This window comes from Paramisgurnus dabryanus, chromosome 8 (assembly GCF_030506205.2).
Source record: "Paramisgurnus dabryanus chromosome 8, PD_genome_1.1, whole genome shotgun sequence".
Lineage (NCBI taxonomy): Eukaryota > Metazoa > Chordata > Actinopteri > Cypriniformes > Cobitidae > Paramisgurnus > Paramisgurnus dabryanus.
The window spans coordinates 45,097,805-45,121,483 of NC_133344.1; the positions used below are offsets into that span (position 1 = coordinate 45,097,805).

A 23,679-nucleotide genomic window follows, 5' to 3' on the forward strand; every position below is an offset into this window, starting at 1 on the left:
AGAAATCTGGAGGCGGGCCAACCCTTTTTCACACCACTGTATATGCTTACCTCCCTACACAAAAGAGTACAGAACATGTCAAATCTTAAAGCAGCTTTAGTAAAGATCACACAAGGTGACACTACTACAGTGGACTCACCAGAATTGGACAGTAGACAATAAGAAAAACATTGCTGTAAAAATGTGTATGAATTCTTAAGAATGTTGTAAATAACATGAATGCATGTAATTCATCATACTTGTACCAATGGCTATTACTTGCAGTGTTTATTTTTTTCAACTAAATCATGAGTCAAAATTATTTTCCAATTTAGCTTAATTTGTACTGAATCATGAATATTTATTTCGAAAACACAATATCTACCATGAATAGTATGTAAATTGAGATGCTGCTATGAACAAAACTCCATTATACCTTCCATGTGACTTTAATGCTCTGGGATGAGATTGCTTCCAGCTGCACATCCTGAGGAGCGCCATCAGGTGCTGAAAGATCACATGCAGATTGAACAGTAAATAGAGTGAGCCACTAGGTGGAGGCACAGATAATAAAATGTCTGATGCTACCACAGTACAAAGAAATGTTTAAACTGTTCACACTTACGTGCTTCGTCTGTTGTGATGGTGAGCTCATTGCTAGGCCTGCTTTCTCCAATCTGATTTTTGGCAAACATGCGAATATTGTAAGTGGATGCAGGATGGAGTTCAATGATGGTAGCCTGGTTCAGCTGAGGTGATACGTCTTTGGTCATTTGAGATGAGGCCCATGGTGCTATGGACAGAGAAAAGACACACAGTTTCTTATTAATAAGCGTGGATGTGAATTATGTTCATTTTGCCACAGTAAAGAGTTGTTGTTAGATACACACTACTGGAAATGATAAGTATGATACTAATATTCAATACATATTTAAATAGCTTATACAAATTGTTATATGACAATAACAATATTAATATTAATCATGAGTCATGAGATGCAAAACCCTCTGACATGTGTGTCTGACAAGTTTTCTTGTAAATGAGCATTGTTTAACAGACCCTTAGGTTCGGTAATTTCACTTAAATAGCCCGTAAAACAAAAGTCATTAGTCAGTGATTGAAATGCCTTATTTTCACAAATGACACTTTAGTTAAGTAATTGGTATAACAAATTATTTCGCTGCGAAACCCTCCAACTCAAAAAAAAAAAAAAAACGCTTTGCACAAGACATGGTAAATATAAATATAAATGCACATGTAAATGTAAATATATTGGTATTTATTAGTACACCAATTTCAGAAAGCAATAAGGCATTCTATACATGCAATATTATTCAGGCCCTATTTTTTAAACAACACCATTATATTACTTTTCTAAAACAATAAACAATCCTTGTCTTTAGGAAGAGATATTTAAAAAAATATATTTGCAAATATCCAACCTGATTTGTTCTTATAGTTGATGTCATATCCTGTAATAGGGCTGTTGCCATCAAAACCCATTGTCCAGCGAAGGGCAATGGTCCGATCCTTTACCTCTCGGATCTCAACCTCAGGAGGGTCTGGACGATCTTTGGAGGAATGTTTGTAGGGTGAACGACAACATACAGTTTAACACATTTTCTCGCCAAAAAATAAAACACAAAAGAATTTACCTTGTACTATCAACTGAATGATTCCCTTATCTTCACCATAGGAGTTGATCGCAATGCAGGAGAAAAATCCAGAATCTTCTCTGACTGTATGTAAGATCTGTGAAGGCACAGAAAATAAAAAATAAAAACTTTTCAATCAGGAAGTGTAAAAGAGAAGGGAAAGTTTCTGATGACAATAATTAATTCTGATGAATTATGGATGGAAAACCATTGTCCAATGAAAAAAACACACATTTATATTTTATTAATGTCTATAGTACTTATCGTTGATGATTATTGATGTTGATTCTTGGTTGAGGAAAAGGATAATGCTAATATAAAGTTTACTGAGTATCAAATGTCCTTTCAAAGAATCACCAGCCACCATATGCTCCTAAACACTTTGGTCTACAAGTAAAAATTCCCATAATCCAAGTTATTATGTGTTGCAGAAGTCTCAGTCTCAGCACTGAAAGAATTTCCAAATCACTGCATGAGTATATTGGTAGTTTTAAAACCACTATCAAAAAGTATTTCTAAAATATAATACATGGTTGAGTACTGTATTAGCATGCTAACAACTACACCACATAGGACAGACGCTCAAACTGATTTTGCCAAGTGAGAGATGTCCTCAGGGCAACATATTGTCTGGTCGAAACTTTACTTCCAGTTATTGTTTGTTTAATGGTCTGACTAGTTGCTAAACTGAACTCTTGAACAAATGCCTAGTTGAAAATAACAAATGTTTTGATTTCCTAGGTAATCTACAGTATCCAGTACGAAAATTAACCATGGTTTTACTACAGTTAAAACCAAAAAACCATGGTTACTGTAGTAAAACCATGGTAACCACAAAATAACCATGGTTTGTATAACCATGGTTCCCTTTCAATACGGTTCACTTCGCATTGCGTCAGTTTGCTGACGCTATGGGGGAAACTCCTGTTTACTCCGTGATTGAAGCCTATTGGTTAACGTCTGTAGAAAATACAGACCAATGACGTTTGAGCCCGCGCGGGGCGTGGCACACGTCCCTATATAAGCCGGTGAAATACGTCAAGAGCTCATTACTTTTCTCCTTCAGCGCGAACCTTCTCGCTGCTCCGAAGAAGAAGCCCTTACTCGCCGTCGATCCAAGCACTGCAGCGGACTACAACACACCAGCGTGTTCCCCTGCCGCTTTCCGGTGAGCCTAAAAGAGTTATCTAAAAGAGCAGAAGCGCGTTGAGATAATGTCGCTTCGGCATTGCGGCTCCTGCCGAGCCCCTTTGCCTGTGGAGGATTTCCACAAGGAGTGCGTCATCTGTCTGGGTCCTGCCCACGCCGAGGCCGTACTCACCGAGGCGGGCTGCGCCCACTGCGAGCTCCTTCCCATCGCGGTGCTGCGCTCCCGCCTCGAGATCTTTAAACGGAAGGCTTCCCGTGCTCTCCCGCCTAAACAGCAGCGGAGCCGTGAAGCTGGAAGACGCTCTGAGACCGAGTCCACGCCGGCTCATCCCCCGCGTGCTCTGTCTCCCCGCCGTCATCCTGTCACCTTCGCCCATGAGGACCTACGCCCCCTGCCGAGTGCTAGCGGCATGGTTTCCTTTGGGTCCGGTGACAACTTGGAAATGATGTCATCCTCTGAGGAGTTAGAGGATTGGGCGGCTTCGGATGACGACGCCCACACGGCCGCCGCTGAAGAACCAACCGAGTCGCGTCCTCACGACTCTGAGCTCATCCGCATCTTGACGCAAGCTACAGCGGAGCTCAATATCAAGTGGTCACCGCCGTCAGAGCCTCAACTCAGCCGGTTGGACGAGTGGTTTCTGCAACCCGGGCGCCGTCAATCATCCCGCCAACGGCAGGCGCCGTTTTTTCCTGAGGTTCACCAAGAGCTCACCAAATCTTGGTGTGCTCCCCACTCCACCCGAGCTCAGAGCGCCGTCTCCCACGTCCTCTCCGTAGTGGATGGCGCCGACGAACACGGCTACTCCAAAATGCCGCCGCTCGAGGAAACTGTCGCCGCCCATCTCTGCCCGTCTTCAGCCGGCGGATGGAGGGCGAAGATGAACCATCCATCAAAGCCCTGTCGCCTAACATCAACCCTGGCGTCGAAATCCTATGCCGCCGACGGCCACGCTGCATCCGCTCTCCATACGATGGCGGTGCTGCAGGTATACCAGGCAAAACTCCTCCGTGACATGGACGAGGCAGGTCCGGACCCGTCGACCTTTAAAGACCTGCGCAGCGCGACTGATCTGGCCCTTCGCGCCACCAAAGTCGCCACTCAGGCTGTAGGAAGAGCCATGGCCAGCCTGGTTGTTCTGGAGAGACATCTGTGGCTGAACTTGACGGAGATCAAGGACACGGATCGGGTTGCCCTTCTTGACTCGCCCGTGTCACCGTCAGGGCTCTTCGGCTCTGCTGTGGAGGGGTTCACCCAGCGCTTCACTGAGGCACAGAAATCGTCGCAGGCTATGCGGCATTTTCTACCGAAACGATCTGCCTCAGCGTCTGAGACCGGCCGCCCAAAACCGCCGCCAGCTCAACGCCCTAAGCCAGCACCAGCTCAGCCCCAGCAGAGAGCTGAACCGGAGGTCAAGCACCAGCGTCCTGCACGACCAGCTGGCCCGCCTCGACGCCGCGGTCCCCGTCCTCGGATCACGCTGGACCCGACGCCGGCGCCGCCTCCCTGAAGAGAGTCTGAGGAGGAAAAGAGGCTCTGGTCCCGCTTCGGCCGGCCCGCCCTCGAAAGTTCTGCGTGTTTCAGTCCCCTCGGGCGCTGGACACACCCTCGCTGTAACAGCGAAACACAAATTTTTACCTTTTCACAAAAAGAGCAAATTTCCTCCTCTGTACACACACACACACACACACACGGCTTAACGTCCATAAGCATATCGACACTCGCCGTCAAACTTCACGTTTGGCAATCCACCCCCGGTATGCCGGGCTGGATTCTAAACGTAATCCAACACGGTTATTCACTTCAATTCGCTCGGAGACCACCCCGGTTTCGCGGCGTTCTCTACACCACTGTCCCAGACGATCGTATGCAGATCCTCAGGGAAGAGGTGCGTTCTTTATTACTAAAAGACGCGATAGAGACGGTCCCGGCGGATCAAAGCGAATCAGGCTTTTACAGTCTTTATTTTCTCGTTCCAAAGAAAGACGGCGGCCTCAGACCGATATTGGATCTACGCGTTTTGAATCGCGCTCTTGCCAAACGGCCGTTCAAAATGCTTACAGCCAGACGAATCATGGCGTTAATTCGACCGGGCGATTGGTTCATATCAGTGGATCTGAAAGACGCTTACTTTCACATTCCGATAGCGCCACGTCACAGGCCGTTCCTAAGATTCGCGTTCGACGGGACAGCATACCAGTACAAAGTTCTGCCCTTCGGATTATCTCTGGCACCACGCACATTTACCAAATGTGCGGATGCGGCTCTCGCCCCTCTCAGACAGAGCGGCATCCGCATATTGAATTACCTCGACGATTGGCTTATTCTAGCACAGTCAGAGAGGGAAATTACTGCGCACAAGACCGTTGTACTCCAGCATTTGGAGAATTTAGGGTTCAAAATCAACCTCCAGAAGAGTTTGCTCACCCCCACACAGCGAATCGCGTTCTTAGGCATGACGCTCGACTCATTAAAGATGCGGGCATGGCTTACACAGGAACGCGCGCTCACGGTCAGACGCGAGGCGGCATCGTTCAAAGCGGGTTCACATCTCCCTCTCAGACGATTCCAAAAAATGCTGGGTCTGATGGCAGCAGCATCCCCACTAATACCGTTGGGAATGCTGTTCATGAGATCGCTTCAGTTTTGGTTGAAAGCGAAAGTTCCGCCCCGTGCTTGGTTGTCGGGCCGCTTATTAATCAAAATCACGTACAGCTGCGTGAAAGCGCTTTCGATATGGACATCCCCTCACCTTTTCCTCTCGGGCACGGAGCTCGGCTCCGTGAGCAGGAGGAAAGTGGTGACCACGGATGCGTCTGCGACGGGTTGGGGCGCTCACTGCGACGGCGAACTCGCCTTCGGTGCGTGGAACAACCAGTTGTCTCAGCTACATATCAACCACCTCGAGATGTGGGCGGTTATCTTAGCGCTACGACACTTTCGACCGAAACTCCAACATCAACACGTTCTAGTGCGGTCGGACAGTATGACGGTGGTTTCGTTCATAAACCACCAAGGAGGGCTGAGATCTCGCTCCCTATCCAGGCTGGCGAAACGGCTTTTATTATGGGCTCACGCGAACGTACGTTCGTTAAAAGCGACTCACGTACCGGGTGTAGCCAATACGGGTGCAGACATTCTCTCGCGCAACGGTCCGCCGCCGGGAGAATGGAGACTGCATCCTCAGACGGTCGAGAGAATATGGACCGTCTTCGGCCGGGCGGAGATCGATCTGTTTGCATCCGACGAGAACGCGCATTGCCCGATCTTCTTCTCGAGACATCACGATGCCCTGTCGCAGACATGGCCGGCGTGTCTTCTATATGCTTTTCCTCCGGTGGCTCTGTTACCACAGGTCCTTCAGAGGATAAGAGAGACGAAATGCGCGATAATTCTGGTCGCCCCGTTTTGGCACAATCAACCGTGGCTCCCCGACCTATGGCAGCTGAAAACATCAGCACCATGGCCAGTACCGCTGAGGAAAGACCTCCTATCTCAGGCGAGAGGGACGATATGGCATCCACAGCCGGAGCTATGGAATCTACACGTTTGGTTTCTGAACGGCAATCATCACGCCTTTCAGGACGAGTGTTAAATACTCTAACTGAAGCTAGGGCCCCATCTACCAGGCGCCTTTACGCTCAAAAGTGGTCTATTTTTTCTGACTGGTGCACGACGAAAAACTCAAACACCTGTGAAGTGGAGCATATTCTCTCCTTTCTGCAGGAAATGCTGGACAGCGGTCGCGCGCCCTCGACGCTTAAAGTGTATGTGGCGGCGATAACGGCGAATCACGCCCTTATCGCCGGTCGCACCGTGGGAAAACATGATCTCATCATTAAATTCCTCAGAGGCGCTCGCAGACTACACCCACCGCGACCTAACACGGTCCCGTCTTGGGATCTGTCCACGGTCCTGAAAGCGCTGCGCGGTCCCCCTTTCGAGCCCCTCGAGCAGGCTGACCTGCGCGCTCTCTCGTTTAAAACCGCTCTCCTCCTAGCGTTGGCATCGGTTAAACGAGTGGGCGATTTGCACGCGTTTTCAATTGACCCGTCGTGTCTGGAATTCGGTCCTAACGATAGCAAAGTGATCCTTAGACCGAGAGCGGGATACATTCCTAAAGTTTTGACCACGCCATTTAGAGTTCAGGTGGTTTCACTTCTCGCCCTTCCGACGGCGGACGGCGAACAAACCCCGAACACGCTCTGCCCCGTCAGAGCGTTAAGAATATACACGGACCGTTCTGCCTCATACCGCAAGTCAGATCAGCTGTTCGTAAGCTTCGCACAACATTCCTTAGGTATGCCGCTCACTAAACAGAGGCTATCTAAATGGATCGTCGAAGCCATTGCTTTGGCTTACGCCTCCCTGAATGAACATTGTCCAGTTGGTTTAAAAGCTCACTCCACGAGGGGTATGGCTTCATCTTGGGCTTGGTCTACGGGGATTTCTATCGTTGACATTTGTAACGCGGCCGGCTGGTCCTCGCCGTCTACGTTTGTCAGATTTTATAGCCTGGATGTCCCTGCCTTACAAGCACAGGTCTTATCGGCTTAATGATTCACGCGACTGCATTTCTGTATGCCTTCACGGTGCGTTGCTAGCTCACCGTCATGGCTACCTATTAATAAATCATGCACAGCTCGCGGCGCGCTCAGGGAACCCGCCGTCTCGTGCTCTATTGTATATGCATCATGGTGCGTTTAGAAACTTCACTGTATGCGTATTACTGTCTCATATATGGTGCTTACACTTGCGCTCGCTAGAGCTATGTATATGCTGGGTTAGGGCCACATGCAGTGTCTCTCCGGTAAGGGCACCTCAGTCCGTTGTGTATGCACGGCGGGATGGGATTACGTTCCCCCATAGCGTCAGCAAACTGACGCAATGCGAAGTGAACCGTATTGAAAGGGAACGCTTAGGTTACTCACGTAACCCCGGTTCCCTGAAATAACGGGAACGAGCATTGCGTCGCTGGCCGTGCTACAAACGTCTACGCAGCGAGTGTTATTCGGCTGCGCGCTTCAGTCGAATAATAATGAGCTCTTGACGTATTTCACCGGCTTATATAGGGATGTGTGCCACGGGATGTGGGACCCACTCACACTACAGACCCATTACAGATCAGTGGGTGGGACTTACGAAAATATACAAACTCAGACGAAAAAAAACGATCAGCTGCCATCTTTACGTTAAGCTAAGCTAACAGACCTTGTGGAGCAAGCCAGACTTTATGTTACAATAATAAGGTAATCAAAATGATATAAAAGAGGCTGATTTCGCAAGCATGATGCTCTAATCTGCTGTTCATGGAACCTTTATGAGCCACAATACAGCAAAGAGCAGAGGCAGATGGAGGAACAGAAGCCCGAGGTGTAGGCCGGAGCCTGGGCTTTGGCTGCGTAGAGGAGCCCTGTGGAGGACGCAACCTTCGGCCTCTGCTGCATAGAGAAGCCCGGACTGGGTAAAGCTGGGACGGACTAGTAGTGGCTGTACTCTCGTTGTGTGCTTTCTGTATAACATTTGTTAACGTTTGTTTGGTGAATGGCCCCGGGCAAGAAGAGGTACTTTGCGCGCGTTTATTTCACAGACATGTTTTGGCTTATGAGCCAGCGCATCTGTGGAGTATACATATTGTGCGGTAGACCCATTTGTGTGCAGGATGCGACTCTCTCAGGTAGTTCTATAAGCAGGAGAATGTTACATTGCAAAGTGGTCAGGCTTATGTCTTGTTTTTATTCTACAAGATGAATAAGATGTTTGATTTATAATCATTAGATTATTTTCACTTACCCTGCTGTGCATGAACAAAGCTGTTCCTCAATTTTGACATTTTCAAAGTTTCCAATTTGAATGGTCAGCATATGATGCGGCTGCTGCTCGTGCTGGGACCTAACATTATAGGCTTTAGTTTTAACTTTGATTAAATTATTTTCTAATCGGTTGCATATTATGTCGTGGATATCTGCACCCTCGAATGCATACTGCAGTCCCCTTTATCTTGCCCTCTCAGATATTTCACCTGTTTGCCAAAAATTACAAATTATCTCCATGGGAAGATCTGACACCGGTGCAAACATACTGTAATAGACTTGCCAGATGCGAAAGCTTGTCAGGCATAGCAACAGTAACCGGGGGGGGGGGGGGGGGGGGCTTAGGGCAGGGTCAAATTAATTTCGTAAAAACACAACACATTCCTCCTCCTTTAAAATTCAAAGTAGTACAGAAGATAAAGATTGTGTCAATTGCTACAATATTTTATAAATATTTTGGAACTTTAAAAATCTAAGCAAGCATGCATAATTCAGAAGAATTTTATTTTACTACCTAGGGAAAGAGGGTACACTACCTCTATTCCTGGACATAACCCTGGGGATTATTCTGCTCCATTGTTGTGGGTTTGTCCCTATCTAGAGTGTCAGTCTATTTGGAGGTCGCTGTTTTCTTTTAGGATATTACACGACTATAGATATATCCACAGTTACAATCTCTTTTACAAGGGTTTGCTTGAATGGGACACTCACTGACTTTAACCGGACTAGGCAGAGTCTTAGTCTCTGCATTCTCAGAATTGGGTGTAGAATTCTCAGACATATGATGGTATTCTGGAGCAATTTCCAGGTAAGAATCAATTGTCACTTGTTCTCCTTAATTGGCACCTGCAATTGCAGCTAGTAAGTGGTCTACATGCCTTCTCCAGATAAGATGACTCTGCGCAAGTTCCACAAGACACTGGGCATGTTTGTGCGATCACTATTGCTACTAGCCATTTGACACCCTTCCCATAGTTACGAGCTAACACTCTGTCTCCCGGTTTGAAACAATGATGTTTTGCTTTTAGCCTTTTAGCCAATACTCAACAGAAGATAAGAAAAACTCACACTTTTCCTTCCAGACCTTCAGTCCAAAATTCTGCAGTCTCTGTAAGGTAGCTTCTAAATTACTCAAAAGCTCTTGCTCATCCTTTCCGATGATCAGCAAATCATTAAGGTAACACTGCACCCTGGTCAGCCCACTGAGAATACATCCCCTTTTGGGTTATGATGGTAAAGAGTTGTTGTGAATTTGGGTCAACATGCATCTGTAAGTAGCATTCAGGAGAGCAGTGGATGTTTACGATGTTGGCGTTGGTGCACCAGTTGTTGTGCAAATATATACAGCCCATCTCCCTAGGTCTTAGTGAATGTCTATGTTTCTGTCCCAGTGAAATGCTATACGTCTAGCTAGCTTCATAGTGGCGTCAGGTATGAGCGGGTTTAGCCAAGTCTCTGTTAAAGGACAAGTTCGGTATTTTAGACTTAAAGCCCTGTTTTCAGATTGTTTATGGTGAAATAGAATGGTTTTGACTGAAATTTCGACATTTGCGGCTGCCCTGAGAATTTCCGCGTGTTTGTGTTTTCACACCTCTACAATGGGTTAATGGTGCACTGGAACAATCCTTCCTAAAATGCTTTAAACTTTCGTTTACAAAGACGTGAAAATCACCGAGTGGTCAAGGGTGTTCACTGATATGCTCACACAAAAATCGCTGCAAAAGATGCTTTCCAACAGCTGTTTTAGCATTCGTTGTAAACTTGTGGACCTATTTTTCCAAACGCCTCACACCCGTACATTCTTCCACTTAGAGCTTGAATAATAGACACTCCAGCCCAGGTGGTGGCGCTAATCCGCCATTGCCAATTGCAAGAATAGAAACAAAGTTCCCGGCGCGGAGTAATACCGTACCTCACAGGACATCTAATACAAGTCAATGGAGTTGGACAAAAACTACGATAAAACCTGTTGGAATGCGTATTTTGCAGCGATTTTTGTGTGAGCATACCAGTGAACACCCCTGACCACTCGGTGAGTTTCACGTCTTTGTAAACGAAAGTTTAATGCATTTTAGGAAGGATTGTTCCAGTGCACCATTAAACCCATTGTAGAGGTGTGAGGTGAAACACAAACACGGGGAAATTCTCAGGTCCGCCGCAAATGTCGAAATTTCAGTCAAAACCATTCTATTTCACCATAAACAATCTGAAAATAGGGCTTTAAGTCTAAAATACCGAACTTGTCCTTTAACAGTAGGATGCAGCAGTCTTTTATTGTGTTGTTCATGGCAATTTGAAGTTGTAATTCATCCCTTTTGTTGGCAAGTGATTTGGTATTGGTGAGAAATGCAAAAGGAAAAAGTGATTCGTGGGGCTGTTCCTTTAGCCTAGCTAAGCCTAGCTTGGTCTCCTCCACCTCTGTCGCTTGCTAGGGCCGATAACAATCCATGGAGAGCCTGGTGTCCTCCTGGTTATCTCCTCCAAATGTAAGAATATAAACATTCAACAACACAAACGAGAAGCACTGAACAGGAGAGCTTAGAGGCGCTGCATCAGTGTGCGCTGCCATTTTGAGCAAATAAATTGCCCTTTTGTCTGTACACAAGAGATCGGTCAGACCAACCTTGTTAAGTACAGCATCATTACAACTGATGATGTACCAGTAAGTGTACCTGGTTAATAAAACAAGTCTGGGTTGTGTTACTTTAACAGACTTTATTACATTTTCCATGATTAAGGAGCAGCAGTAAGAAGAAAAGCCTCCTAACATCTTCCCAGTGTTTGAGGTGAATGCCCTTGTGCATTTCTACCAAAAGAGGCGCTACATCTGTCAAATGGTAATGTAGGTGTCCTAAAATGAGCTCAAGGAGGACAGAAACCTCCCACAGAGCAGAAGGGCAAAAACTTGATCTTGATTATCAACATGAATATGGACGGATAGCCCAGGAGATCTTTAATGAAATATCTGCCACTTTAGACTAGTACAACAAGGGTATTGAGAACATGGTTGTTGATGATTCAAATAAAAGCGCATTATGAAATATTCAAACTTGTATGAATGCTCTTATATGTATATTTAAGTTTTAATAGGTTTTACATGTTTTCTTAGACATTTTACTCCATTTTATTTATTTGGCTATTTTATGTGTGTGTCTTTTATTTTCGGCTATTTTATGCCTGTGTGCTTGTCATGTAAGGGGTTACATGACAGAAATGGAAACTTACTATAAAAGAAAGCTGCAGGAACACATGTTTGCTTTAGCTGGAGTGTGGAGTTTCTTTCATTCACTTTCCATTCCAGATGCTTTTGTATAACACTTTTCTTGCATTCTATATACACAATGGACATTTTGCACTTTGGACTTTTAATGCACTTGGACTTTTAACATTGTTTTAATTTCACTCCGTAACTCAGCCGATAAGGCAACATAGAATAATACATTAAAAATCTCAACATAGTTCTTAACATAATTTCTCAATCTGGATTTTTTAGCATTGTAGGTAGCATGAGAAGAAGACCATGCTTCCTTTAAACCGGTTATGGCTAGAAATAAAATCTTGTAAAATCTTACTGGCTGAGTGCTGTTTTCATCCTAATCCAACCCCCAAACCTAACCCTTAACCCAACATCTTGCGAGATTTGGCCTGTACCTGTATCCCCTCTAGCCAGAACCCTTCAAACCAAACACAACTTTTCCACTACTACCTCACCTGGGCTTAAGTTACAGGAGGTGAGCATCTTAAAGCCCCTAGAGGATGGTAGAAAAACTACAACCTTTAATAAGCCTATATAACAGGACTATTGAGTGTTATGAAGTTAAGCTGTAATAATTGTATACAGTATACAGTTGCATTATATTAATGTAATTTGCATTATTCTAAAGCAAAAGGCATTTTGTCATTTGAATCTTTCATTTCTCAAAATTATTTGACATTGAAACTTTAATGTTTTTCCATTTATTCTTCCTACTTTAATACAGAAACCACTTTTCAGTATCATATTTCTCATGTAAACTATATATTTAACTGCAAATTATTAAAGGTGCCAAAGAATGCATTGAAATAATATGTTAAATTGTTCTCTGATATCTACATAAAATGATCCAGAGACATTGTACATTGTGTCAATTTACAACCCTAGGATTTGGCTTTAGAATGAAATGGTCTATTATTACCTTATTTGAAATGGTCATGAATAATAATGTTGAGCTCTGCTCTGATAGGCTGTTTCTCAGAGCAGCTCCTTCAGTAGCTCTGTGTGTGTAAACAGATCTTATGTTTGAGTCTGTATCAGATGAAGAAACAGAATTTGAGCAAAAATCAATTGTTTGTTGATAGAAGTTTCTCAGTTGTAAGTTTGTGTTTTTTTCAAAACGTAACTGTAACCTCAATAGCTTACTTTAGCTTAGCATTAACTAGCATAGTGCTAACTCAGCGCTCACAGGTCCAATGTTTTTATTTCATTTTCACTTCTGTACTTAGTCTGAGATATCTCCCCTTATAACTGTTTTGCTCCAGATCCAAAACGGCCGGCCCAATCATTGAAGAGGGCGGGATGAGAGCCATGACGTAGACGCTAAGCACCAGATGTAAGATTGTAATTTACAGCGGACATGGAGACACAGAATGCTATTCGTTCTGTTGTGGAGAATATTCCCGGCATTTGCTAACTGAAGCCCGAACAAGAAGTGTGTTTGTAAAACATTTTGAATGGAGATGATGTTGTTGCCCTGCTCTCGACAGGTTTTTGGGGGAAGTTAACTTAATCAACTATTACGGATTGTCAAAGAGAAACTGGCAAGGCCGGCAAGGTGATAGTTGTGATTGTGTCCCCCTGGGTTGCTCTCATGGAGGATCAGGTTAAAGAGGCAGCAAAACTCGATCTGTGTGCTGCACAGCTTGGCGTGCACAATGATCGGGAAATCATGGAGAGGAATTTCACAGTTAATGGTGGAGGACGCTTGGGCAATCATTCTTTGGTGATGTTCCTGTTTAACCAAAAAAATAAGGTAGGAAGATTTAATTTACATTTTGGTTAGGGTTGTCTGGTGGAAAAGTTTGAGGGAAGTGAGGGGGGTTCCTCCACTTAGGGTGTACTCACACTATCCAAACCAAACCGCGCTCGGGCACGTTTGACCCCCAAAGCCTGGATCATTTGACTAGTGTGATCGCTCTGTACCGTACCGAGTTAGATGCGTCTGAGCTGGCGCATAACACGCATCATAACCAAAGGTTATGCGATTGGCTAACGTTTACACAAATGATTTTAAACTTCAGACAAATCCCCCTCCCACGAGAAGCTAAACGCTTATCAATTACGCCCAGCCAGACTCTTTCAATGAAGCGAAGCAAAATAGCAGAAGATGGTATTACCAGGCTAGTACATCTCCATTGTAACTTCACAATTAGTGTTATTTTAAGATTGGCCTGTTTTCCATCAGTCTTTTGCATGCACAAGGTTTATATTAAACAGAGGAAACCCTTATTATTCATCTAGGTATAGGTAAATACATTTTTTACATTCTAAGGCAGTTTTAAAGTTATATATAGTAAGCTGCAATTGCCATTTTATGTTGACAAACACAAGTTATTGAATCCAGTGTTATTTTTTTGACAGGAAATCATGGCCCACACACACCTACTGTACTTCTAGTCCATGGAAAAATCTAAATGTGTTTTGGAAATGCATTCCCAGTTTAGATGGAAATGAGTGGCATGTTATCTCACCTGCAGGGTGGATATGACCTCATCACCCACTTCTTTCACATTCACCACGTAGCGACTCGTGTCTGGGTTGATGATATGAGATTCCTTTTCCCAGCGAACCTTGATGGGCTTCTCACCATGAGCAGTGCAGCTCATTTCAGTCATGTGACCCTGTTCTGCCCGTGTGGTGTTAGGGTAAGATGTGATCATGGCAGGGACTGAAAAGGGAGACAAAGAGATGCATACATTGAATGGGTAGTGTTCACAACACAAACATCATTGGTTCGATCCACAAGGAACACATACTAAAACAGTTCAGACTGAAAGTGCAGACACTAAAGAACTATATACTCCCAGTAATCGGCAGGACTGCTCCACATTGTAACAAAGTAAGTGGTGTTAATGTAAAGTTGTTTACATTTTGCAGAGCAATGTAACTTGCTGCATTAATATGGCATTACATTTATAATAGCCTTGGAACACAACTCCTTCCATTAACTGGAACTACCTGCTGTATGCATAATGGAATACAAACATTTTTAGGTAGAATTTTCAGAAAAACAAATGTATTTTTACATATCACGTTACCATAAAATTGAAGACACCGGATGTAAGACTGTGGGTACTGTACCAGCCTTAGCATGCTTTAATTTAAATGCAGCCCAGGTCTGAGAGTGATATGATGGAGAGAGTCGGAGTCAGGGCTGTAAAAGTTTAACTCTCATCTCTTATTCACTCTCAAGTCTTTGCAGCCATGCCGCATGAGAGAATCCTGATTTATTTTGTATGACAACTATGAATTTTAAATACAGCACATTAAAGAACAAATTCTGCTCCAATTGTCTGTAAATAACCTTGAAAAGAGTTTTTATTTAGGGTGATAACCTCCAAAAACCTGAGAAGAATTTGAACACTGATGCACAGTTGTAATAATATGGGTGGACAAATCACAACTCGCATGGGGTTTTGTTTTGGCAAAATAGGAGTTTTTGTTTTGATAAGCCGCATCATTCAAAAATGCGTCATTAAAGATGCAATTTGTATTATCTGCGCCGCTAGATGGCGCCAGATCAAATCAATAACAATGACGTAGATTAATGTTGCTCTGAAGCAGCGTGGACTGATGGGATTTATTGTCTTTAACTCAAACGCTGATGGCCATCAATCAGACGGGAACTAGAAATCATGTTACACATGAGGTAAAGTAATCAAGTTTTATAAATGTTGTGTTTGATGACATCGTTTTTTTTTCATTATGTAAGGTTTCATGTAATGTTCAAAACGCAATTGTTAGTCATAGATGTTACAGTATTAGTCCAATACGATGGTTTGTTAACACAGCACAGAATTAAAGGAGTCATATTATAGGGCTAAAAAGCACATTACTTTGTGGTAATGTAGGCAGCTCGTGCATGAGAATTGACGTCATCCGTAGCAACGAAGACTCACTCTTAGTTTAGGAGTAATCATTTTTCCTTACTAAAAGTAGGTCTGAAAGGCATTGTGAATAACTTTTAAGAGAAAACTCCTAGCTAAAATCTTTTAGTGCGATTTAGGAGTACTCTTAGTGATAAGATAAAATGCTTTGTGAATACGGCCCCAGATGAACAAACTAACCATAAAAAACACAACAGACGCTATTACTTCCACATTTGTCCACGACACTGTTGTCATGTGGTTTTTACATCAGTAAAGGCGGTAACAAAGGGTAACATAGATATTAACGTCATTTACAAGCGACTGCACTGCCCCGTGTCACTGTTTAGGGCAGACATTTTCTCATAATTTACAAGTAGTTGAAAACATTATAGATATTGTTAGTAATCAGCTGGACAAAATATATAACACCGGACTAGTGGTTTTTGGAAATTTTACTGCAAATATCTTACAAATTGTATCTTTAAGACGAAATAACATATATAAGTCTCAGTAGACTATACGTTGTGTTTATTTAGAAAATTATTTCACAAAATCCAACTAGCGTGAAGTTCGCATACTCGTCATTAAACATTACTGAATCCATTGAATTACATAAATACAGCAGCAGCATATGGCGGACTCTCGCGGCTGTAGACGGTAATGTTGTCTCTTGCCTCATAAATGTCAAAATTAATTCATACTGACTTACAAGGCGCACCTGACTATAAGACACAGCACAAACCAAGTTATGAAAAAAACACAGCTTATAGACCGAAAAATATGGTAAACAGAGGTGTAAAAGTTTTTTGAATACTGTATCTGTACTTTATTAGAGAGTCTTACTTGGAGTCTTACTTTTACTCCACTACATTTCAATAAATTTACGTTTCTAATAAATACAGTTGAATACTGTAAATGAAAATGATTTAATGAGAAAACTAATAACAGCAAGCTACTGTTCAGTCTTACGGGATAATACAGTATTTTTGGGTCTGGTCAGGCATGTCAGACATGTGACGAACTTATCTGCAACAACGCATATTAACAGTCAAATATATTTAACTACACTGTTTTTTGGCATTTTATTATACGAGAAGGAAGCAGAATTAAAGACGATCGATCCATTTTCACTCCCATTGTGACCCAGCCAGCACCGAGACGGACGGCGAATTCACATGTTTTTTTTTACTCTTCGTCTGTATATCGAGGTAAGCACAAACTGAACAAAGTCTGTCTTTCTAAGTGAAATAATTGAAAAATGTTATATATATATTTGCTTATTTTTGAACCATTACTAAAAACAATGTATTAGATTTTTACCTATTTGGGGCTGATCATCAGCAGCATGTTAATTTGTATTTAACTTATGTTAATTTGCAATCTAATTAAATGTCTGACTGACGTGTGATGTTAATTAATTGATATTTTTTAAAACCTTCATGAGGGATTGGGCTCTGTTTCACCATTTGTTTAAGGGTTTATTGAAATGTGCACATTAAATTATGACACTACTTAACTGTTTTACGTAATTTTATTCCTTGAGAGAGTACACTTGAAAAATACTTGAGTATTATGTACACCTCTATGTGAAAGATCTTTATTCAGAATGCTGTCATTCAGATTTCTAATGAGATATATTTGTGGATATATTTTTGAAGTTGAAGTCACATTGCTTTGAGGTACATATTATCGCTTAATTAAAAAATCTGTGAAAACATTGAATAGGATTTTTACTTTGTTTCACCCCTATCACAGCATTTTATTGAACTATGCACTTCTTGCGATGTCGTAGAAGACAATAAAATTTACAATAAAAAAAGAATAAGAACGAGAGTCCTCCTTTCTTTGAAAATTCACCTTACATGGCCAAAGGAGTGAGTATAATCTCATTGAAAGTGTTGCAGTCAGCAGCAGAGGGGCTTCAGGCGAGAGGGGCTCTGAATGGTATTCCCATAACAGCTTAGTTGATGTATATTTTTAATATCCAGCAATATTACAGGCTTCTGTAATAAAGAGAGAGAGGGAAGCGCTGATGGCAGCTATAACTGCACATCAAACAGAATCTCCCTTTATTCATTTCAGCAGCCATAGAACATCACCTACCTATTATTAAACAAACCAGGGAAAACCACAGGGAGAAGAGAGTTTTATATTCACAACAGTGCTCAAGTAAATGTTGTCTTTTCACAAATACACAACACAGACGGTTGTCATTCTATGAAACAGACGCTTTTCCATTCTGAAAGAATACTTTTGTAACTACATTTTGTGTAGGGTTATGTAAGCTTTTAACATGCTTTAAATGGATTTTTACCTAAAAATATAATGTTGTCATTATTTATTTCTCCAGGTTGTTCGAAAACTATGTGGGGGGGGGTTACCAGACAGAGATTCTGGACCTTCTTTTGATAGACCCAACCCACCCAGGCAACAATGTTGGTTAGTAGAGATGCCCATTACTGCTGATTGGCTACAAGTATGTTTTGGTACTTGACCCGACACCCTTTTCCAAAAGGTTTTTAAGAAATTGTGCACTCCGCCTTTAAGCCAAAACTAGTCCTAATTAGGATATAATAAGTAATTTTTAAAAACATAATTTATAAATAAACACTATCTTGAGACACAACACTCGCACTGATATATTTTAAGATACCTAAGAGCAAGTTGTTTTCGATCAAGACAAAACTAACATTTAAGTTAGTCTAGGACTAGGCTTGAGCCCTATCTCGGAAACCGCCCCTATGAGTTTCTTTCTTCTGTTGAACACAAAAGTAAAGTTGATAAGTAATGGTAACCACACAGTTGATGATTTTTCAAGTCAAAGGGGTACAGTCAACTGCGTGCTTGCAATCATTTATTAACATAGTTTGTTTTAACAGATTGTCAAAACTCATACAGGTTTAGAACAACATAAGAAGAGTAAATAATGAAATTATATTTATTTTTGGGTGAACTATAACTTTAATATAACTATGCCCACAGAAATGTAGCAGTGTGAACATTTAACCAACCAGCTGGACAATATATAGATTAATGTTTACAGTGCAATGTTGAGAACAGAACAGAGTCCTGTTCTAATTGTTAATTTTTTCTTCAATTTTCAATATTCAATTGTTTTCTTAAAAGACTCGTGACATTTTAATTGTGCCCTCTGAAAATAAGGAAAGTGATGCTTTGATTCTGTGATTTACTAGCTAGTAAATTGTAACAAGGTTGATGCATAACCTGGCAACAGCGATTTGTTACTTACAACAACAGTCAGTTTAACCCAAGCAAGTAATTTTGGATAATATCCGTCCAAACATAGGCCAGACGTCTAGACAAAACAAGGCAAAATTTTGGCTGTCAGTGAAAATTTTATAGACGTCTAACCATAGCCCAAAAATAGATATAACGTAATCCAAATTACACAATGGAATATCATACATCTCACAAGCAAGTTTATCTTGGCTAGAAATTGATTACTCATAGCCGGACTATAAAGGATCTATATTGAATCTAGATGGTTAAATGATGGCCATTGCTTGCTTGAATAGCTACTATTGCTGCATAATTGAACAAGGAATGAGTGAAGTCAAAAATTTTAATAACCCACAGACACAGAGTGACTAAGAGAGGAAATGATGGGTTGATAAAATACATACCCCCCCACACAAACAATAGATTAGTCAGACCATGCCGCATATGTAGCCTTTAATGCCTTTTATTGTCAGTTTAACGAAGCATATACCAGCAGTTTAGTGATATGTGAGGGTTAAAAAGCATGAAATATGATCGCCTGTGCAGCAGATACTCATTATGGAGACTGAACAGTCAATGCCCTGTGAGCCAAAAATAGGGCAATTTTATACAGTATAAATAACAGTAAAACCGACTACACTGTAATCACAGATCATTGCAAGTCTTCCAGTGCACACACAGCAAGTAAGCATTGAAATTCTTGTCAATTTGCACCAGTATTTATGGCTGGGTGGGTATCAAACTATGATAACTCCATTTGTGTTTTCCACTTGATGGCCATGTTGAATATGATTAGTGTGTGCAGCTTTTATTCCATACAAATGCTGAAGCTACAGCAGCAACTCTGGGTGTACATAATCCATTTCAGCCCTCATTTTATCACCAGTACGGGGGCACCCTGGGAAACTGGGGCACGTCGTCATGTTGCCACGCCTGAGTGGGCCATCTAGCCCCCCAACACACAATCATACTCATCCAGCCTTATGTGTGCAGCCAATAGAGTAGAATGAGATATATTCTCTGAGCTGGGAGGGGCAATAAAAGTGTGCGTGTGTGTGTGTGTGTGTCTGAGTTTGTGTGGTTGGTGGAGTGCAGCAGGCTGCCATGCTGAAGCAATTCCCCCTTTTTCTTGCACAATTGGTCACAGTCTGAGCATGTGCTCTCTGATACTGAAGGCGATAGAGTGTCTCCAAACAAATACAAGAAGCAAGAAGACAATATAAAGAAAATAAGATGCAAGCAAACAAACATAAACATGAAATGTGCATGAAATACTTTCAGTTCTTCATAACCGCCACTACTTAAACACAGTGATTTTAACTTTCACTATTCAACATCAATAATCAGTTTCAGAAATGTATATAAATAATGTTTTTACAATGACTTTGCACACACTGGGCTCTATCTTACACCCGGCACAATGCAGCGCAAGTGTCTTTTGCTAGTTTCCACCCTGCGCAATTATAATTTTCACGTTTAGGGCCATGTTGTATAAATAGCAAATGCATTTGCGCCCCTTTTGCACCCATGGGCGTTCTGGACTGAAAACGAGGTGTGTTCCGACGCATTGCGGGCGTGTTGCTATTTTGAGACAACTAAAATAGACTACGCCATTGACCAACAAAAACCTGGTCTAAAGTCTAAAGTCAATGGCGCAATATGTTTTTTTTTATTTAAAAAGCGCATTAGTAATATGCGCCTATAAACGGGACGACAACGCGGGTTTGCTTATCACATACATAAAGATTGAATGTAAAAGATTATTATTGAGTCTCTTGGACATAAATGAGGACTAATTATGAGACGTTAGAAGGCACAAAGAGCTGCTTCACCTGCAGCCTGGTAAGAAAATAAATGCTTTGCTTTAAACGTAGATCTATTTTTAAACGCTTTTTTTAAATGCTACCTCACAGATTTATTGTATATGATGACTCTGTACCTGTGGATATGATGAGATGAGAAACATTTTTAAGTAATGCTTAAAAAAACCTCATGACGCTGTCCAAGTGCTGAAACGTGCAGAGAGCCGTTTGTAAATTCTTTATCTCATGTATGTTACAAATAAAGTATTTTTAGAGTACAAACCTTATCTTACATACTTGTAAATTATTTTTTGATGATATTGGATAGCCATACATTTAAAGCAATTAAAAGCCTGCTTTTTTACTTCCATGACTAAAAGAAAACAGGTTTTAAATGTTTTAATAAAAAAAATACAATTTCAATACAAGTGAAAAACAACACAATTATTTAACATTAATCTTAAACTGGGGATCTTCTTCCTCCGCTTAGTTTTTCAGTTTACAAAGTCCTTCATCTAAATAGGAATTAGACATAGCGCAAGCGCAACCGGCTTTTAAAGGGGATGAGAGCTGAGACTCTCATTGGTTAATTGCATGTTACGCCCAAAATACTCCCATTACTCATAAAAAAAGGACCAACCCTTTTCGACCATGCGCTCGGTGCACAAAGCATTTTTCCCGTCGTTAAATTAGCAAAAGTGGATTCGGACACGCCCATTTAGACGTTGCGCTGTGTGCTTTAGACAATGCGCTTAGATCGTTAAAATAGGGCCCACTGTCTTCCGAATTCTGGGTAATTAAAAAAATATATATATTTTTTTTGTTTTATGAGGAGGAAAAATGCTTGATGTTTTTTAGCCAAACAAGAGATTTTTTTGAAAAAGTAATTCAAATAATCATCTTTTCATCTGCTCTATACTTAAAATGCTGATTGTATATGCTGGGATATATTGCATAAGGTCTCTAGTTCTTGAGTTTTTGAAGCTTTTATTGTGTTTACAGTGTGCAATACAACATGTGTTTATGTGTCTATAGCGCTGTTTTCACTGTCCTAAAAACAGTCTGATGTCTTCCTTGTTCTATGAAGTCCCTCCTTCAGAAATACGAAATGAGTTCTGATTGTGTAGCTTGTCTAGTGTGTTGTGATTCGATAGCAGCTTAGCTTGCCGTTAGCTTAGCTTGCGACTGACGTATTCCTGTGGGCGGAGTTTAGTCAAAAAACGGTTCTTGTGATGTCATTAAAGCAGGAAGTAGAGGGCTTTAGTCTAAACCACCGTTCGCTGTAGGCTTTGAAAGGCGAAAATTGTTAATGAAAATATATTGCCTGGCAGTGAACTTTGAGCTTTATCATTTTACAGGTATTAATACTATTATAGCAACATTACACACTAACTAGGGTTTAAAAAATGGAATCAGAAAGAACGTGACCTTTAATTTAGAATAAAAGCAGATTTCTTTTCTATGTGTGTTGTGTCATGCCTACATTTCAGCACACACAAATTGCTCTGCAGATAATCATTGTTACTGACTGATGATATTTCCTGCATAGTCTATTTTAATCTTTTATCCTGTTTGTTTAAATTCCCCATACAAATTACAAAATGAAATTGTATGCAAACTAAACGTTAAAATGTGCTGTTATAACAACATTGTGTGTATCTTTATCATCTCTTGAGTTTCCTTTATTTTATTTTAAATAAAATCCAGATACATGGTGATATTTAGACTAAAGAGAACTGACATAATATGAACACGGGTGGTATTGCTTTGCTGGATTTCTCTGTTCCATGGCAGAATGGACATAAATGCTGTGTGGGTTTAATGGAGGGGATGTAAGTCTGCCTGCTCAACAAATAAACAGTTCACCAAGTAGCACAATACTGTACACACAGCAGTCAACAGGGCAGAAAACTGCCCTCAGGCTCACACAGACCCCCCCCCACACACACATAAGCTTAAGCACAAGAACAAGCTGAAGGAAGATACAGTAAGGAATGGGTCATACAGTACACAAAGCTGTAATGAACAATCCAATACATCACATTATTTAAGTTATCTAAAAACATAACATTTGCAGTACATACTCCAGTTTGACAGCGTCTTACTTTTAACAGTGAGGTACATGCTCTTGCTGATGTCGGCTCCCACGTCATTGCTGACCTTACACAAATAAAATCCAGAATCTTCTTCCAGAACGTGTTTTATGAGCAAAGAGCCCCTCTCAAGGAGCTGAATACGAGAACCTGAGTTCAAGACGATGGGCTGAAACTGAGGTACACCAGCACCTATAAAGAAAGATAGCACAGGAAACAGATGAACATATCAGCATAACATGATTAAAACAACATGACTGTAAATTGCTTTATGTAATCTTGGACATTTGAGTATCCATAAGCATTACTGGACCTAATATGGTAAATATTATTTCAGATTATGCTGTGTTTACACTTAATGCTTGCATTATAGGATTTATAAAGGGGAAGTCTGATGTCTGGATTAGGATTAGAGGATACTGTAGGATTGAATCAAATCAAATAAAACCATAATAAGGCAGGCAATTTAATCTGCCAAAACTACAGTCTGAGCAAACAAAAATAACTATATTAAAAACCCCTGCCTTTTAGTGCTTAAAAAAAGATAAAAACGATCCAGCAATATGTTCTTGTTTATGTTAGATCTTAAGCAAAATGTTACATTCTGCTTATTCTCGGGTACAGCTAAAAGAATACAGAAACACATGAGGTGATTGTCATGACAACTGAAAAATGTATGTGGTTGTGATTTTTATAAACTTTTTGACTAGTTACAGTATAAGGCCTTGTGTCCACAAAAGCATTTTTTTACTGAAGTCAGTGCATTTTGTTTTAGTTGTTTCCAATTTAAGTTTTTTTTAAATACCGGGAGCTGACGAGGCA

The 23,679-nt window shown here is 41.5% G+C and overlaps 1 protein-coding gene across 2 annotated transcripts in view; it reads right to left on the reverse strand.

Moving 5' to 3' along the window:
• Positions 1-23,679, reverse strand: part of dscamb (Down syndrome cell adhesion molecule b) — a 188,912-nt gene that overhangs the window by 60,125 nt on the left and 105,108 nt on the right. For both annotated transcript variants that reach the window (XM_073815642.1, XM_065281876.2), the window contains exons 11-16: positions 22,870-23,049; positions 14,325-14,521; positions 1,635-1,731; positions 1,422-1,550; positions 605-772; positions 416-486 (exon numbers count right to left, since the gene is read on the reverse strand). In XM_073815642.1, the coding sequence (XP_073671743.1) occupies positions 416-486; positions 605-772; positions 1,422-1,550; positions 1,635-1,731; positions 14,325-14,521; positions 22,870-23,049 (842 nt within the window). The remainder of the gene's footprint in view (positions 1-415; positions 487-604; positions 773-1,421; positions 1,551-1,634; positions 1,732-14,324; positions 14,522-22,869; positions 23,050-23,679) is intronic.